This window comes from Natator depressus, chromosome 7 (assembly GCF_965152275.1).
Source record: "Natator depressus isolate rNatDep1 chromosome 7, rNatDep2.hap1, whole genome shotgun sequence".
Taxonomy (NCBI): domain Eukaryota; kingdom Metazoa; phylum Chordata; order Testudines; family Cheloniidae; genus Natator; species Natator depressus.
In genome coordinates this window covers 64,473,347-64,490,653 of record NC_134240.1, presented here as the reverse complement: position 1 = coordinate 64,490,653, position 17,307 = coordinate 64,473,347, and the positions used below count along the sequence as shown (strand labels likewise).

At 39.1% G+C, this 17,307-nt stretch overlaps 1 protein-coding gene across 3 annotated transcripts in view; it reads left to right on the top strand.

Annotated features, from left to right (window-relative positions):
• The window catches only part of DLG5 (discs large MAGUK scaffold protein 5), a 199,973-nt gene that overhangs the window by 153,758 nt on the left and 28,908 nt on the right, over positions 1–17,307 (top strand). For all 3 annotated transcript variants that reach the window (XR_012640280.1, XM_074958658.1, XM_074958660.1), the window contains exons 10-20: positions 262–387; positions 1,464–1,596; positions 2,264–2,391; positions 3,859–4,034; positions 4,501–4,604; positions 5,635–5,727; positions 6,774–7,793; positions 11,508–11,646; positions 13,972–14,116; positions 15,517–15,638; positions 16,815–16,904. Coding sequence is in view for 2 of the 3 variants with exons in the window: in XM_074958658.1 (XP_074814759.1) it covers positions 262–387; positions 1,464–1,596; positions 2,264–2,391; positions 3,859–4,034; positions 4,501–4,604; positions 5,635–5,727; positions 6,774–7,793; positions 11,508–11,646; positions 13,972–14,116; positions 15,517–15,638; positions 16,815–16,904 (2,276 nt within the window). In the remaining variant the exon portion in view is untranslated. The remainder of the gene's footprint in view (positions 1–261; positions 388–1,463; positions 1,597–2,263; positions 2,392–3,858; positions 4,035–4,500; positions 4,605–5,634; positions 5,728–6,773; positions 7,794–11,507; positions 11,647–13,971; positions 14,117–15,516; positions 15,639–16,814; positions 16,905–17,307) is intronic.

The following is a 17,307-nucleotide window of genomic DNA, read 5'->3' as shown; positions in this document are numbered from 1 at the left end:
CAACTCTGTAGTACCCATGGTCTAAAAAAGCAAGGGACCTGAAGCCTGATTTCAGAGGATCTAGTCATCGTCTTACTGTCTTCAAAACACCTAATACCTCTTTTGTTGTAGATAAACACGAAGTACAAAAGTGGAATTTCTAACGGAAGGATTTTGTAGTGGCTAAAGAACAAGACTGGGTATAAGGATTCAGGGTTCTTTAAGTTAGTAAATGTAAATTGCAGCTTTAAAGCTTTACCTGAACGTCTGTTATTTTCAAAGGACTTTGTGTGACAACTTGAGGAGAGAGCGAGACAGAGCTGTGAGTGACTTGGCAGAGGCTCTTCGCAATCTCGATGACATGAGAAAGCAAAAAAATGATGCTGTGCGTGAACTGAAGGAACTAAAGTATGTTATAAAATGATTTCATTGCATAGAATGCTTTTTATACTAGAAACCTTTAATTAACAGACTCTTCAGGCCTGTCTACTTAAGCGAAGTCTGCATCCGTGTTACTAAGATAACACTAGTACACAAACCCCTTAGTGTAGATGCACTGCCCCAACACAAAACAGGGCTCGTTCTGGTTCAGCTAACTTCGGTAACTTACTCAGCTTAAACCGTAATCAAAAGCTCTATTGCAGTCTGAGGTTTAAGAGACTATATTAGTTCTAATGCTTTTTAAAAAGCTGTTCAGTTAGAAAAAGAGAAAATTTCAAGTGAACATCTACTGGTGAGAGAGATTTCAAAATAATTACTATGTGCCCCGGCTTATCATAATCTTTTGCCTGCAATATACCCATCATTTCCGTTAAGATTAAAATGGATCTTAAACCCCTATTGTACACAACAGGATTCATGTGTAGATGAATTTATAGATTGACAAAGGGCAAAAGGAGCTGGTTGGTTCGTCATGTTACCCTCCAGGAAATAAGAAAATAGAAAATCTCCATTCTGATTACTGTTCAGTCAGAAGTGTAATATGTTCTGAGCATGTCTACATACTAAATGTGTCTGTTGAAATGCACTGAAGCGACTCTTTTACTGCAGTCAGGCTTTCACAGAAGCTTCGTTCATTGCATTCAGATTTGCACTGAATTATAAATAAGAGGAGAAAACATGCATCACATTTTTCAGAGTGGTATAGGAGATCTTATTTTCAGTATGAAATCACATCCACTTCTCCCCTGGTATTAGGAGCAGCTTATCTGGGGGGAGAAATCTACTGCTATATTTCTTGAGAGGCTTTTTCTATATGTTCATATATGGAACCTGTTTGTAAGTTTCCTTCAGTTAATGTAAGAGAACATTATTACAATATGAAGGAAATGAAGTTTTTAAAAGTGAGTTCAGGTTTCCACTTACTGAGTAGAGATTGTATTGCTAAATTAGAGAAGGAACTGTGAAGTACATAATCTCATTCATTCATTTCTTTACAAGAGAGCTGCCGAATCACCTATAAACACACGTCTTTCATTCCATAGAGAGAAGATGGAGAACCAGTTGGAAAAGGAAGCCAGGTTTCGGCAGTTGATAGCCCACAGTTCTCATGATTCAGCCATAGACACGGATTCTCTGGAATGGGAAACAGAAGTGGTGGAGTTTGAGAAAGACAGAGTAAGCCCAAGATAGATTGAATACTTTAGTGTTTTATATGAATGAATTGGTTCATGTTTCGTCATTACATCCCTTGTACAATGGGTTATAAAAATAATGCTGTTTGTTGAATATGTATTTTTAAACCTTATTAATTTTAATTGTGGTTACATACCATAAATGCAGTATCTACAACAAATATCGTACCAGTCAGATATGAAAAGCTAACACATTAAGGCACGATAGACATTATCAAAATAGACCATTGTTCCAGGAAATCTATCCCTTTTGTGGAGTGCAAAACATAGATAACTTTGCCATTTTATCTTGTAAACCACACAACTGTTACCTTTATATAAAAATGGGGGGTGTGGGTGTGTGTTTGTTTGTAAATATCTAAATAAATAAACAAAAAATATATATAATATTTTTTAAAACAAGGAGATTAATTCCTAACACTAATGGTAATAATAAGACCGTGAACAAGGTTGTATTAATAAATTTAATACCTGGGGGAGGAACTGAAATCTGTGTATATTAATTTATACATCTGAGATATTGTTAAAGCACCAAAGATATAAAATAAGGGCATAGTAAAAGCACTCAGTTTACAATTTCTATGTACGTACAAATGCAAATTAGTTTGAATTCCAGTTGAATCACTTGTATCATTAACAATGTTTATTAGGAGGATATGGACTTGAAGGCACTTGGTTTTGATGTGGCAGAAGGTGTGAATGAACCATACCTCCCTGGAGACTGTGGGATTTTTGTCACCAAAGTAGACAAAGGAAGTATTGCAGATGGTCGATTAAGGTACAGTGTTAACTGGTAAATCATTTGCATGCCATGTGGAAACACTTTTATTTTAATTTGCTTTGGTTGTAAAAGGGAAAAAAAATCAAAATATTATGGATGGTTGGTCACCTCTTCATACTTTAAGTGGGTTCTGTTTTAGCTCCCTAATAACTTAGGCTTGGAAAATTGGTTGGATCTAAAAATTGCAATAAGGTGTCTGCAAAGCATTATGGAAATCTAGCTATTCTTGATTTACAGGTCATTTAAAAAAAAAAAAATCCCAATTTGCAATGTTGACATTTGTCTGCTGCTGCTTTGTCTGCCTCCAACACTTAACCTGTTTCTGTCTCTTCAAACTTTCCATATACTTAGATCTTCTTGAGAATTTGTGGGTAAGCTATAGTTGGGGAGGGGGGGAAAGATTATGGATAGTTTGTGACCCAGTCCTGATGCCAGTGTGTCAATTCAAGTTTTTTGCCTCTTACTTAAGTGGAAGTAGAATCATGGATTATGCAAGCATCTGGCTCTCTCTTGGTTGGTTAAGCTCACGGAAAATTGTGTTGTCTGTACCACAAAGCTAGAAGAGACCTTCCTTTTGCATAAGTGGTAGAGGCTTGTGTTTTGAAGCAGTAGAACCAGAGCTATTGTCCAGGCTCTGTAGATGTGTGTAGGGTTTATTATGGAAAGAAGCCTCTCCATAGTTAAAGTTGCAGCCACAGTCCTATTATAAGGCTGGTTTCACCTGCCTTGTAACTCATGTTTTCAGATTTTTATAGTTGAGGTCTCAATAAAAGGAACATACTGTGACGTTTTTGTTTAACTTAAGGGAATACTCTCTGATATTAAAGGGCTCCCATTTGAAATTTTTTGCAAGTGTCTAATGAAATGCTATGTCTGCCCAACAAAATTACATCAGAATACTTGAAACATAGGTAGATTTTGAGATTGGCTCATGCACGAGACAGTTTTCAAGAACAATGAAATATTTGCGGTAACAGAGGAACGGCAAATTTAAGTGGCTTGCCAAAATCTGTGGTAGAGCCCTGACTATTGAGATAATAACCATGAGTTACTCACTTTACAAGAGTACCTACCTCTTATGAATATTGCTTGAAATATCTGTGTTTAGTTAGGCCAGCTCTAACATGGAGCTAATAATGCTTAATGTACCTGCGCAGCAGTTCCACTCAGCACATTTTTAGATACGAGGTGTCCAAGGATCAGTAACTTGACTAGGAGACGCTGAGGGCTAGTGGAGTAAGCAATGGCGGTGGAACAGGAAGACCTGGGTCTTACTCAATGTCAGTAAGAGATGCTGGGAAACATCATCCTTTTTCAGAAATTGGGACTGTTAGACAATTGAGGGTGACATATCAAGGTTGTGCTAGTGGTATTATGGTCCTTTTAATTAATTATTGCATATTTGCAATGTGCAGCAAAGTATTGTTATAACATGGACTTCCTTGCCTTTGTTTTAACTGCCAGAGTGAATGATTGGTTGCTGAAAATAAATGATGTGGATCTTGCTAATAAGGATAAGAAGCAAGTTATAAAAGCTGTACTTAATGGAGGAGGAGTTATTAATATGGTGGTTCGAAGAAGGAAGTCCTTAGGCGGGAAAGTGATAACACCTCTGCACATCAATCTTGCTGGGCATAAAGGTAATTATTTACATTTGAATGCTCAGGGCAAGCTATTAGTCCACTGGCTTGAATTGTTATGACTTCCTAGATAAGGGTTCTCATTAGCTGTTTTTTAACTGAACAAGTAGTAGTGACTTAAGGATAGATTTCTTGCATGAATACTGCTTATGTATCATTTCTCACCTCTAGTTTGTCCTCTATAAGGAAGTTTATAGGAGTTCAGCTGAATAAGCTTGCAAATCCCTACAATCTTTTTCTCCACTAGAAAGTGCTTGTAAGGCTATATTAAATTTTGGGTTATCTGTAACCCTTTTCCCATTGTTTTTGTGTGTGTGTTTTTTTTTAAATGTTATTAGAAGTTAAGCTAATTTATTTCCAACTGCATTTTTATTACATGTGCTTCCTTTTTCATGCAGGTAAGTCAGATACGTGCTAAATTATTTGAACTGCAGGAATGAACTTGTTTTATCTTTATGGATTTCAGATAGTGGAATTAGTTTAGAGAATGGAGTATTTGCTGCTGCTGTTGTGCCCGGTAGCCCTGCTGCCAAAGATGGGTCCCTTGCTGTGGGAGATAGAATAATTGCCGTAAGTCTAAAGAACAAATGTAATTTCAATACCACAGATAGTATGAAAAAATAAATTTCCTTTTCTTTAAAACCTTTTTATTTGACTCATTTTACCATGTTTTTCTCTGTTTTAAATTTCATGATCTAATGAATAAACATGTTGGTCTTTGTAGGTTGGGTGAGTAATAGAAAATACGGGCCATGTTTAGTAGTTTCATTGGTGAAGTTTTGAAAGTATGGTTGCAGTAACTCATCCTTCAGTTATAGTAATTCTCCTATTGTGGACAATCTCACTTCCTTCCCTTTTCACAGTAAACGATAGGTAAGACGACTTAATACAAGGACTGCAGTTCAAGGAATCTTCTTTAGACCTCCATTAGAGTTTAGAAATAGAAATGATCCGGGATGACCTTATGCCTATTCTTCCTTTAAAAGTGGACCTATGTCTCCATTCCATTTCTGGATGTGTTGATTAAACTACAAGTGCTCCTGCAATTTGCAAAATCCCATGAAGGCCTGTCTTTACCTTCAGACTTCCTCTGAACTTAAGAAGACTCTCCCTCTGATATACCTGCTCTTCCAGAACCAAGTTAAAGAAACTGGTTAGATTCTTGTCTCCTCGAGGATGCTACTTATCTCTTCTGGGAACTGCTGGCGGTCTGTGATCTGCTGAATAATATCTTTAAAAGTAGTTACCTATTTTATTCAGAGGAACGGATCTCAGGGAGGGTAGATTCATGCAAATATATAAAGATAAATAGAGGTGTATGCAGTGGAAAAATCATACATTAAATGCCAGCTCTAGTGAATTAGGAAGTCTGTAATTATAGTTCTGGTTAGAGCAAATCTCTCGTGTCTGAAAAAGACACATTCCCCTGATATGCAAAAAATAATCCAATTTACCAGGGTACTGACATTTTTCCTTTCTGCTTCAGTTTTTTTGTTTTTTTTGTTGGTGTAACCACCATTCGCCTGTCTCATAGAAGGTAAACTAAGACAATTGGATGCTGCTAGGTTTGTTTTGCTAATTTCCCCTTGTTTTTATGCAGATTAATGGCATTGCACTAGATAATAAATCACTGACTGAATGTGAAGCTTTGCTACGAAACTGTAGGGATTCCCTTACCCTCTCATTGATGAAGGTGAGTGTGGGGACAGGAAAGGAGGAAGTGAAGAAAAAGCTGCGAGTTTTTTTTCAGTTGATACATATTTTTGTAATTGTAAAGGGCAGAAGAGCACATTCATAAAATGAATACTGTAATGTGGAAACTCAGCTAAATGAAATGGCTTTGCCCTAGGTAGTAGTGGTTGGTCCCTGTGGGTAGTTACCACCTTTGGATGGCTGTTAGGTATTCTGCAGTACGTGAAATTCAGTGGTTGCTCTCAGTTCAGTTCCCAGCAGATTGCTGTTCGCATAAAAAAATAAACCTATGAACCGAACTGGTAATATAGCCCCCTCATTAGCATCAGCTGCAGGAAGTTTGCATGCACATGGAAACTGAACTGTCCTCTTGCCCCCAGAAAGGGTCCCCTCTGGGTCAGGACTGAGGGTCACTGGTGGGAAAGCAGACTCTGCCCATGATAATGAATAAACAGAAGTCTTCATTCTGAAGGGCTGTCAGTAGAGAAACATTTATATTTCATACTGCGGTTATTCCTAGAAACCCCAACTGAGGTTAGGGGCCGATTATGCTAGGTGTGCCACATACACAGTGTAAGAGTCCCTGCCCCAGAGAGCTGACAGGCTAAATAGATAGGACAGACAAAAGGTGGGAGGGGAAAACAGAGACAATAAAGGTGACTTGCCTGGTGTCATTCAGCATGGTGGTAGATCCAGAATCCAGACCTCTGGACTTCTGGTCTAGGGCCTTATCCACTACACCATGCTGCCTCTGTGAAAGTATTTTTAAAAGAATGAGAAGGTTTGTTTTATCGATCCTCATTCAATCTGATTTTCTGTACCAGCAATATGTGAAATTTTGTTAAACTGCCCCATAGTCTCCCCACCCACCCACACGCTGTCCATCGTTTTCCCCAGAATATAGGCTTATTCCTTTATGTTCATCTTCATGTTACAGTCTCTCTGTAAATTGGGAGCTTGGGCGGGAGGAGAGGGAGGTGAGGCTGTCACGTGCAAAACCCAAGTCTGCCACAGTCTTGAGTTGATTAAATATTTTTCTCCTCCTAGGTTTTTCCTCAGAGCTCATCATGGAGTGGTCAGAACATATTTGAAAACCTGAAGGATTCAGAGAAAATATCGAACTGCAGGGTTCATACATCAGAGATACAAGTTCAGAATAAAAGAAACTTGAAACACAACAGTTCAACACAGACAGACATTTTCAATCCAGACATCCTGGATGGCAAGAAGGACCAGAGCGACCAGGGGAGTGGTTCGTTCTGTGATCACAAGCCCCTTTCCAGCCGTGCTTTACGGGCAGACTCTCGCAGGAATGCTGTGCACAGCTACCACAGTAATTCAGAACACAGTCTTAGCTCCTTCAGTCCAGACACATACGGGGAACGAGGCTATGGACTGCTTGACTTGGACCGCAGGAGGCTGCCGTTTGAGCCCACGGTAGCCGACTGCATCATGGTTGAGACCACGCTAGACAAAGGGCATGGAGCTAAGCATAGTGGTGGTACGTGGCCTAAAGTGATGGTCAATATTTCAACAGCAGAAACTGAAAAGTTCTCTGTGTACAAAAAGCCAAAACAAAGGAAGTCCATCTTCGACCCTGACACTTTCAAAAGACCACAGACTTCTCCCAAAATGGACTATCTCTCCCCTAATCAGGTGTCAGCGCATTCACCTCAGCCCTCAAAAGCTGAAGTGGCTTCAACTCCTCCAACCCCTCCCAAGAGAAGTGACTCTATTAAATTTAAACATAAACAGCAGACGAGTTCTGCATCAGACTCTACTGTAATGACTGGATCCCCGCCTACCAGCCCAGCTACTGCCCAGCCCCCAGTGTCCTTAGCACTTAAGCAGGACTCAGACACTCACAAGGGGCGCAGCAGGAACGCTGGGCATTATTACAGGGAGGAGGGGGTCGACTGCACTCATCTATCTTCAAGAAAATCTTGTGAAGATGACATTGGCTTTCAAAGAGTTGAAGAGCCAGAGATAAAAAGACCAAGACCAAAATCAGCACCTGCTTTGAGACATAAACTGACCCCTGTGCCCATTCCTAATCCTTCACTTCAGGTAGAAATTAAACATACGGAAGCACCAAAGCAGGGATGCTGGCCATTATTTTCAAAAGTGACTCAAGTTTGGGTGCCCAACTTGACTAACTTCAAAGGGGCATGATTTTCAGAGGATGGATACTCAGCACGTTCTGAAAATCAGGACCCTTCAGGGTGTCTCAGAATGGGTGCCCAAAATTGATAGTAATGAAAATATCGGCCCCTGACACCTTCATTAAAATTCTTTTGTGTCTTGAATTACAAAAGTAATTCTCAGAGTTACAGTATCAAAAAGGCACTGATGGTTACAAAGAGGGATAACGGTGTCTCGCTTGATGAACGTTGCTTGGTGTTTACGCTCTTTAGTGCCAGATGTTCTCTGTAATAATTCTAGGTTCTCTAGTATATGTTGACTGAAAAATTGAATTATGATGGTCAAGTTTACAAAGGTATTTAGGTGACCAAAGATGCAGATAGGCGACTAGTGGGATTCACAAAAGCAATTGAAAGTCAATGTGAGTTGGACTCTTGAATTACATTGGTGTTTTGTAAATCTCACTAGGTGCCTATCTACATCTTTAGGTGCCTAAATACCTTTGTAAACATGGTCTGAAGTTGATAGTGGTTAAAGTGCAGTTGTACTCTGTAAATGTTGACAGTATTTATTAGGAGGATATGGACCTGAAAACACTTGGCTTTGCTGTGGCAGAAGGCATGAATGAAAAATCCCTCCATGGAGATACTGGGAAATTTGTTACCAAAGTAGACAAAAGAAGGATTGCAGGTGGTTGATTAAGGTCGATAGGATGTTAACTGGGAGATAAGGTAAAAATGGCCGCAGAGTTAGTGTTCCCAAGGCCTACATATCAGTGGGTCACATTTTCCCTCCGTTACATATGAACAGCCCCACTGTCTTTAGTGGGTTGGCAAAGATGTAACTGAGAGCAGGCAATGGAGTAGAAGGTATAAGTGAGAACAGGATTTGGGGCCTGATTCTGCAAGGTGCTCGGTATGAGAGCTGGTGGGAAAACTTTCATTAAAATTTTTCTCAATGAAAATTTAGCAATTTCTGCCAGTTTTGCTTCCTTCTGCTCCTGCTTTGACTTCAGTGGGAGTTCGGTATTGGGCCTTTAATTAAACATTCTATCTGAACCAGAATAGAATCCAGCTAACTCTGCAGTGCTGACAGCATTAAAAAAGTAATAACAGCTTACTGTTGTAACTGAAGTCAGCAGATCATTACTGAATAAGCACAGGAAGCAGATGTGGCCTGTAAGAATGTGCCATTTTCAAAACAGAATTGCACTGTAAGAGACTAATATATAGGCTCCTGCTGCCTTTTGACACATACCCAACAAAATATAAGCAAACCATTCCACATTTGAGTGCAAGGAATTTGCTTTAAATAGAATGTCAAGTTGATCCATGTGCACTGTTACTCGTATGCTTATTCTTTGAACGGTAGTCATCAGTCACCGTAAGCGCAGCACATTTATATTGTCCTTAATGTCTAGACAAATGTTGCCTGTCATCTTTATGCTAATACAAGAAATTTGAAGGGCTCTCATTTGTGACATGGGCATTTTCTGGATAGGAAGCCAATATCTTTGTTACCAATCAAGATAGGAACAGGTGAACCTTATCAGGATATGTCAGGGTTGGTCATTAATACTTTCCAATGGGTCTTGGAGTTACAGTATAGATATAGAGCTATAGTTTCTGCACCCCCAACAAATATTTTTCAGATAATGAAAACACAGCATAATTTTGCAACTTACTCATTTGCAACCTTAAAGAACATGTTGAATGAGTAATGCCCATGTCAGAGAGTTTCAGGCTTGGAGATGCAAGAGTGCACACATTTCTCTCTGGAATGTTTTGTAAATTGAGCTGTGAGGTTCAGAGCAGGGTTTAAAATAGGGTTTGTGTAGTGTCTTTTAAAAAGAATGGCATTCACAACAGTGCCTTTTATGCACTATCATAGCTAAAATAATTGCAGGGGCTGTACTTAAGCTAAAATTGGGCTGTTTGAGAAGGGTTAGTGGTGGAAAATGAAGATATTTAAAATACAAAAAATTACATTAAAGTTACAAATTTATACACTTAACATCAGAAATGAAAATGTTCTGGTTTTCATAGTAATGCTAATAATGGTGGTATTGTAGAGGATGTTTTTCTGTTCGGATGGCTAGATTGGAAATTGAACTAGGTAGCTGTGCAGATGCTGTGTGCCTGCCACCTCCCCACAAGTGGGCAGAGCCTTGGAACCCATCAGCTGGTAAACGCCAAGGAGCAAGGGAGGCATTGTGAGCAAAGGAGTGTCACCAAGAGCAGTCTTCTGGAGCTACTCTTAGGTTGAGGCTGGTGTAGGCTATGAACTACCCCTTACTCAGGTTGAAAGACAGAGTCTTGCCCTACATGTAAATGTGAATCTATTAATGTTAAATTTATGTAAAAAATATACAGGGTGTGCAATGTGGCACAGTTTATGGGTATATTTATTTGTCGTACTTTTTATTGTGGAATGTGCCCAGGTATCAAAGTGATTGAGTGTAACAGAGAATTTAATAAGACTGAGAAGAAAAAAAAAAAAAAAAGAGAGAGAGATAAACAAATGGCTTTTCTCATGGTTGGGTAACAATCATGTCTGCTGCTGATGCAGCAAGGAGGGCATGGCAGTAGGAATGTGTGCCTGTGTGTGTTGTTACATCTCTCTCACTATGTAACACAACTTTCCTGTCACATGAAGAAATATGAGTAGCCTTTAGTGATTCACATTCTGTATCTTATGTTTTTAATATCATGGCTTTTATGCTGTACTGTTTTTTATCTTGAAAATAGTATTGTGAGGGCTATGCATGTTTTTAAAAACTGTGCTTGCAGCTGTCTAAAGTTACTGGCATTCTTGGCTAATGAAATCTCAGTGCACATCCGATTTCCTCACTCACCCATGCCTGTTCACTCTTTGTTAAAGCAGACAATGTAGAAATGTGTATCCACAGCCCAAACCGGCTCTTTCAGCTGACCTGTTAAAGCAGCCAGAAAAGAGGTTGCTCCACCTGCACCGGAAAGCGGAGACTGAGTGCTACACCTTCAGGCCCAGCAGCCAGTCTTGCTTTAGGCAGCCATGTGCTCTAATGGCCGGGGGAAAAAAACAAGTGTAGAATTTGTTTTTAAACATCTGTTTTTGGAGGGGTTTATTGTTGAAACCGTGTGGGACCAACGGATTTTAAGAGAGAATTTGAATAGGGGGGCAGATGTTTTGCACGCATGAAGAGGGAGTGAGTTCCAACGTAGACCTCCATTAAGCAAGATAATTTGCCAGGTGCATAACTTTTAAGCGTCTGAGCAAGCCTCTTGAAGTCACTGGGCCTGTTGACATGCTCGGAGTTACACACATGCCGAAGTACCTTGCTAAGTCAGGGCCGTAAAGGGGGAAGAAGGCATGAGGAGAACAGAGAGTCCACAAGAGGAACTGGAGGGCCATAGGTAACGGATTGGGAGAGTCCTATGGGAGAGAATGAGAGCTGAGATGTAGGCAGAGGAGAGCTTGAAGATGAAGACAACATGAAAGAACAGTGAAGAATAATGAAGGAGGGGAGTGATATCAGCGAAGTGGTGGGATCAAAGCATAATAATCAACATCAAGTGATTGCCAGCAAGTTATTTTTGTACTAGTTTATACAAAGCTTTCTGGATTAGTTGCAGATTGAATTCTGCACTTTGCTTACAGGTACAGAAATACACTCCAGCCAGTGAAGAGCATCTCTCTCCGGAGCTCCAGGAGTGGGCGCCATATTCACCAAAACGTTCCACTAGGCACAGCGATGGTTTTGTGTCTTCCTCCTTGTACGCTGGAGCCATGTCAGCAGGTTAGTGATGATGACCTGGATGGTAATGTCGGTAATGTCATGGCGATAATTTTTCCTCATTTTTAATGTTCTGACAGCAAGCTAGACTTACTTGTTTTGTGTTCAAAGCAGAATTCCGTTTGTAGATGTGAAGGCCAAAAGTGACCATTATGATTGTCACGCTGTCTGGAGTGGTTCATGACTGTGAGTGCCAACCTCAGGGCAGACTGTCAAAAAGCAGGTTAAAGCGGCAAAGAGTCCTGTGGCACCTTATAGACTAACAGACATATTGGAGCATAAACTTTCGTGGGTGAATACCCACTTCGTCGGATGCATGCAGTGGAAGTTTCCAGAGGCAGGTATAAATATGGAAGCAAGAATCAGGCTAGGGATAACGAGGTTAGCTCAATCAGGGAGGGCCTAAAAAGCAGGTTAGACGCTTTGGTGTCTAAATTAGTGGTATGTTCTTTAATTAGATTTCACCAGTCCAGTAACAAATGTGAACTCCTAAAGCACTATAACAGTCTTACCGTGGAGTCACAGACAGTCCCTTGGGCATTCCTGTCTGTCTTGCCATTCCATTAAGCTGCACTTCATTGTGGTGGGTGCTATATACCAAAGATCACAAACGATTCAAGTTGCACTTTTCAGACCTAACCAGAGACCTGGGGGTTTATTTTAAGAGAACTCATGAATTTAGAGACTCAGAAAGGTTATTCATGCTTCACAAGGATCTCGGAAAAGGTCTTCATGCTAAGTGGAGAGGCAGCGTAGTCTCATGGATATGGCGCTGGAGTGGGCATTTAATAGATCTGGATTCTAACTGCCACTAACTTGCTGTATAGCCTTGAGCAAGTCACTTTCTGTGCCCCTTTCACCTCCCACCCTTTGTTCTGACAAATTACACTGTAAGGTCTTCAAGGCTCTTATTTGCCTAGCCCATGGGGGCCTCTGGGTGCAATTTTAATATAAATACTGTCTGCCTTCTCCAATCAGATTGAAACTGCTCATCCGAGAGGTTTACTTTAATTACGAAAAAAGCAGTGTGAGATGACTGTGTGAAATCAATAGCAAAAATGAGCGTTTTCTTGCAGGAAATGTTAGAAAGCAGCTATTTGAGTTTCATTGCGTACCTTTTTAAAAAACAACAATAACAAAAACCAGACTGTAGAATTGATGTAGAGGTACTGGCTGATGTGGTGACCAGCAGGAGCATCTCCCTGGCCATTGGTAGTTAGAAATATCTCCCCAGTGTCTTTCAAAATACTGGTTTAGTATGGTTTGCATTTGAACTGGCATAGAGGATCTCGGAGAAAAAAAATGTATCAATATGTATTTGCCTGAGTTTAATGAGCCAGGGTCTGAGGTATGTCCATTCAGCAATTCTCAAAGCCAAGGTCCAGCTCAAATAGGTGTGAAGTTTAATTTGAATATTGTTCACAGTTCTTGTTAGTGCCTCTTTTGGTTATCATCCTGATGGTCACTGAATTACTGGCTGACAGCAGAAAACTCATTCAACCTCTGTGCCTCAAGTTACCCACCTGTAAATGAGGATATTATTTAATCAATATTAGTAAAACAGAGAGTTCTTTATCCCTGTAGCATCTCTCATCCAAAGTATTATAAAATGTAATAATAAAACTATTATTAATTAATAACTGTGACTTTATTGGAAAGTATTTTCACTAAAAAAGCCCTTTCCTCATTTTTATATAATAGTGCCCTTAATTTTAGAACAAAGCTCATCAAAGTATATTTGATGGTAAATATTCATTCTTTGTCTTGCAAAATGTTTCTGCAACTGTGAAATACGATACCAAAACTTCTGTTGAACAACATTTTGTCTGATAGTAAAGTATGAGTTTACTTTCAATAAAAATCCTAAATATTGAGATTCACATATAAATATCAGTTTCACAGAGTTGTGAATTGTTATCGTCTAAGGTCATAGGACACTATAGAAGTTGGAAGTGCACAAGCCCACCGAAGAGGAAAAAGAACAATTGTAGCTGCGATCAATTTTTTGTGCGCCACACTAAAATTGGACCTCTAGCTAATTATTATTCAGCTAAAAGTATGGAACTATTTCAGTTACATGTTTGACACTATCATGACTTTGAGAAGGGAGAGGACATCTTTTTGGTGGCAAGTAGATTTTGTTCAATAAAACAGTCTGAATAATGGTTTGAGCCTTGGAGCTAGGTATTCAGCTTCCCACTTTACTAGGGATTTGCATAAATGTTACAGGCAAATGACTTTATTCCAGCATCTTGAGTATGCCTAGAATATTTGTGTGAATTTAACTAGGAAAAACTCATACCATATATTTTGTCCACTTTAAAATAGGTACTGTACCAAGAAGTTTAGCGCCATGTCCTGCAGTAACTGCTGTCCTGAGAAATCCAGTTTATACTGCTTGGAGCCACAGAGTTCACACCAACAATTGCCCATCTGTTGCCAGCCAAATCTGCCATCAGCACCTGCATCCCAGGTATATATTCAGAACTTCACAACCTTAGATCTTTATTTTATTTATAAATAAAATCAATCAGAGAAAGCTGCTTCCTGCTGTGCACTTTGGTCCCCACAGAGGAGAACACTATACTAGTGCAGCATAATGTAAAATAATAGTTCTGTTGCACCTTTTATCTGAAAATCTCAAAGCACTTTACAAACATTATGTAAAGGCAGTGACTTCTTCCTATGTAATGTTACTATGGGCTTCCCTGAGAGAGCCCTGCAACTTTGGCTTGGACATTTTTGCCTGAAAATGATTTACTTTGAAAGTAAAGGAGGAAATGACTGCGAAGTCCACAGAAAATTCAGCTGGCTCTTCAAGTTAAAGGTAATTAAAAACTTACCCTGATCAGAAACGTTTACTGATGTTTTGTTGTCTCCCACTGGCTCAACTCTTTGATCCATTTGGAATTTCCATAGTTAAATGGCTTTGAAAATTTGAACCCTACCTATGTTTGAAGACGACAAATTATAATTGAGCAAAGTTATTAACCGTTATTGTGGATTTTTTGGGCCCAACTCTGCTCTCGTTGGCAAAGTCGGAGATCAAACCCAATTCCTGTTTCTCTACTTTAATTATTAAACCAACACCTTATTCATGGTTAGGTTAAATTAGTATATATTTTGCAAATATTTAAAATTGTACCCATAAGCTTACTAGAAAGAGTGAATTTATCATGAAGTACATATTCTGTAGAAAGCATAGGGAGCTGAATTAAAGCCCACAGAAATTACTTCTGTTGAACTGAGAGTCAGTGCACCGTCTGTATAAGAATCTGATATATGAGCACTGAACTCTGACTTCCAACTTAGTAATAATCTATTAGCATATTTCATGAAGAGGAGATATGTTTCTCATAATATACATAACTCAGTCTCAAGAACAATTTTTGGAGATTGCAGTCTATGTGGTGTACAGTAATATGCTAGGTAGCTGATATTCACATTGGCAAACATTTATTCAGTGTTATGTCAGGAAGTCCTAGGTATGTATTGTCTGGGACTGGCTTGTACAAATGTCTTTCAAAACAAAATGTTTTATCTGGGACTGAATAATAAAGTATCTTTATTGTGCTTCAATATGCTTCTTATGGAATACTTTGTAGAGTACAGCTGTCTATGACTCAGCGATTTTAAGGGTGTATTGCAGTGAAGTTAATGGATTAAATTGCTGTCCAAATAAGTATGAGAGAATTAAAGCAAAGTAGCAATGGCACTGAGCTACAATGTATGGCTGTAGATACACTTTTCAGGTAGTCTTTCACTGCTTGGCAGGGTTGGGTTTCTTCCTGTTCCTCTGGTTGGCTGGGGTAATGTTAGTTTTGAAGGGAGTGTTTTTTGAAGACATTATAACCTACTTTGTTTTTGATGCAGTGCTCAGCACCAAGGTCGCCTGAGTTTGGACCTAAGTCACAAACACTCCAGTGATTATTCTGAAAACTCACGGACGAGAGCATCACATGGTTCAAATTCATTACCATCCAGTGCAAGACTTGGTAATTAGCATTTCAAATTTGTTCATGCAAAGTACTCTGTTTACATCTAAGACAAAGCAGAGAAAATTCCACCCCACTCAAAGCATCCGTCATAGCTGTCAGAACCTTAAGGGTCCATTGTTTTTCCTTGTTTCAAGTTTCTGGCTCTTACAATTTAAGCTTCCATTCTCATCACTGAGAAGACTTCAGTGAAACTCCTTTTACAACCTGTCTGCCTCTCCTCAGTATGTCACAGCTGAGTGGTGCAAGACACTTCTTTCAGCTGTTGCTGTATGGAAGGCAATTGTGTGGTGACTGTTGTCAGCAGCTAGAAGGATTTCGCAAATATAATTTTGAGATTCGGAGGTGAGATGGGAAGAGAGAAAGGAGGTAGCTCCAGAAGGAAGGCATAGATATTACCACTGATCAAATACTTGTGTAGGGCTTCCCTAACAAAGTATTACATTGTGGAAAGATAGCAGAGTGTATTAAATTGTTTTATGTCCACCTTAGACAGTTCTGATATTTACATTTGGGTCTGTATCTATTCCAGCAAAAATAAAATATATGCATACTTCATGGCAATAGTCTTTAACATTACATAGACCTTTTAATTCTGAAATATTTTAAACTGTATAAACAAGAATCTCATGATCCATCACTGAAATACAACTACGTCTCTGGCAGAACATGGCAGCTGTTTAGCAGTACAACAAAAAACTACATGTCCGTTTAGGACAGGAAGTGAAATATCTTATCCATTGAAACTAGTGGAGGTAATTGGAATACAACTGAATTCTTTCAAAATGTGCCAGTGGAAGTTCAATGACCACAGATGATCAGGACCTGTCTTACATCTCAGTCATGTAAATTGGCCAAAAAATATTTTAAAGAGTTCTTTGGTGCCCAAATAAGTATTAGATAGGTCAGTCATTTTGTAGTACCCAGTAATGGTGCATTTTAAGCAATGCCGTAGCTGTACTAGCTGTTTGAACTAGGAAGTTTGCCAGCCATGAAAATGGTATTATAAAGGGATTTTTTTTTTTTTGGTAATGCCTTGATTCTGCTAGGAGAACTGGACTCTTGCCCCACATAGAGACCATTTAGCTTGTCTTTGAAGAATCAGAGCCTAAATGTGTTTTATCCGTTTGCATTTACATATGTCATAAATTGTGACATTTTCTTGTTATAAAATAGGTTCTTCCAGCAACTTGCAGTACAGGACGGAAAGAATTAAGATCCCTTTAACCCCAAGGTATCCGAGATCCATCCTGGGCTCTGACAGGGGTAAAGTCTTCTATTCTTAACTTTTTATTTGTTGCCAACCCTGAGCATCAAAAATTCATGAGACAGGTCCCCAAAAGATAGATTTTAAAAATTATCGGATTTTAAAATTATTTTTTCAAGGATTTTCTCATAACTACAAGGAGTAGAAAGTTCCTTTTAACTTTTCCAAATGAAAGCACTTGATTCTAGGAGCTGAAGCTTCTTGGAAAACATCAATTATCACAAGTCTCCTGATAAAATAGTGTGTGTCAACACAGCACTCTGTAAGAGTTCTAGTCCCATATGAAGTCATTTCCTAATTTTATAATAGCGGTGAAATGACTCCATAAAAGGTGTATGCATAATTTTGTTCGCTCTAAAACACTGTATTCTTTGGCAAATTGAAGTCTTTCTAAACGAGACA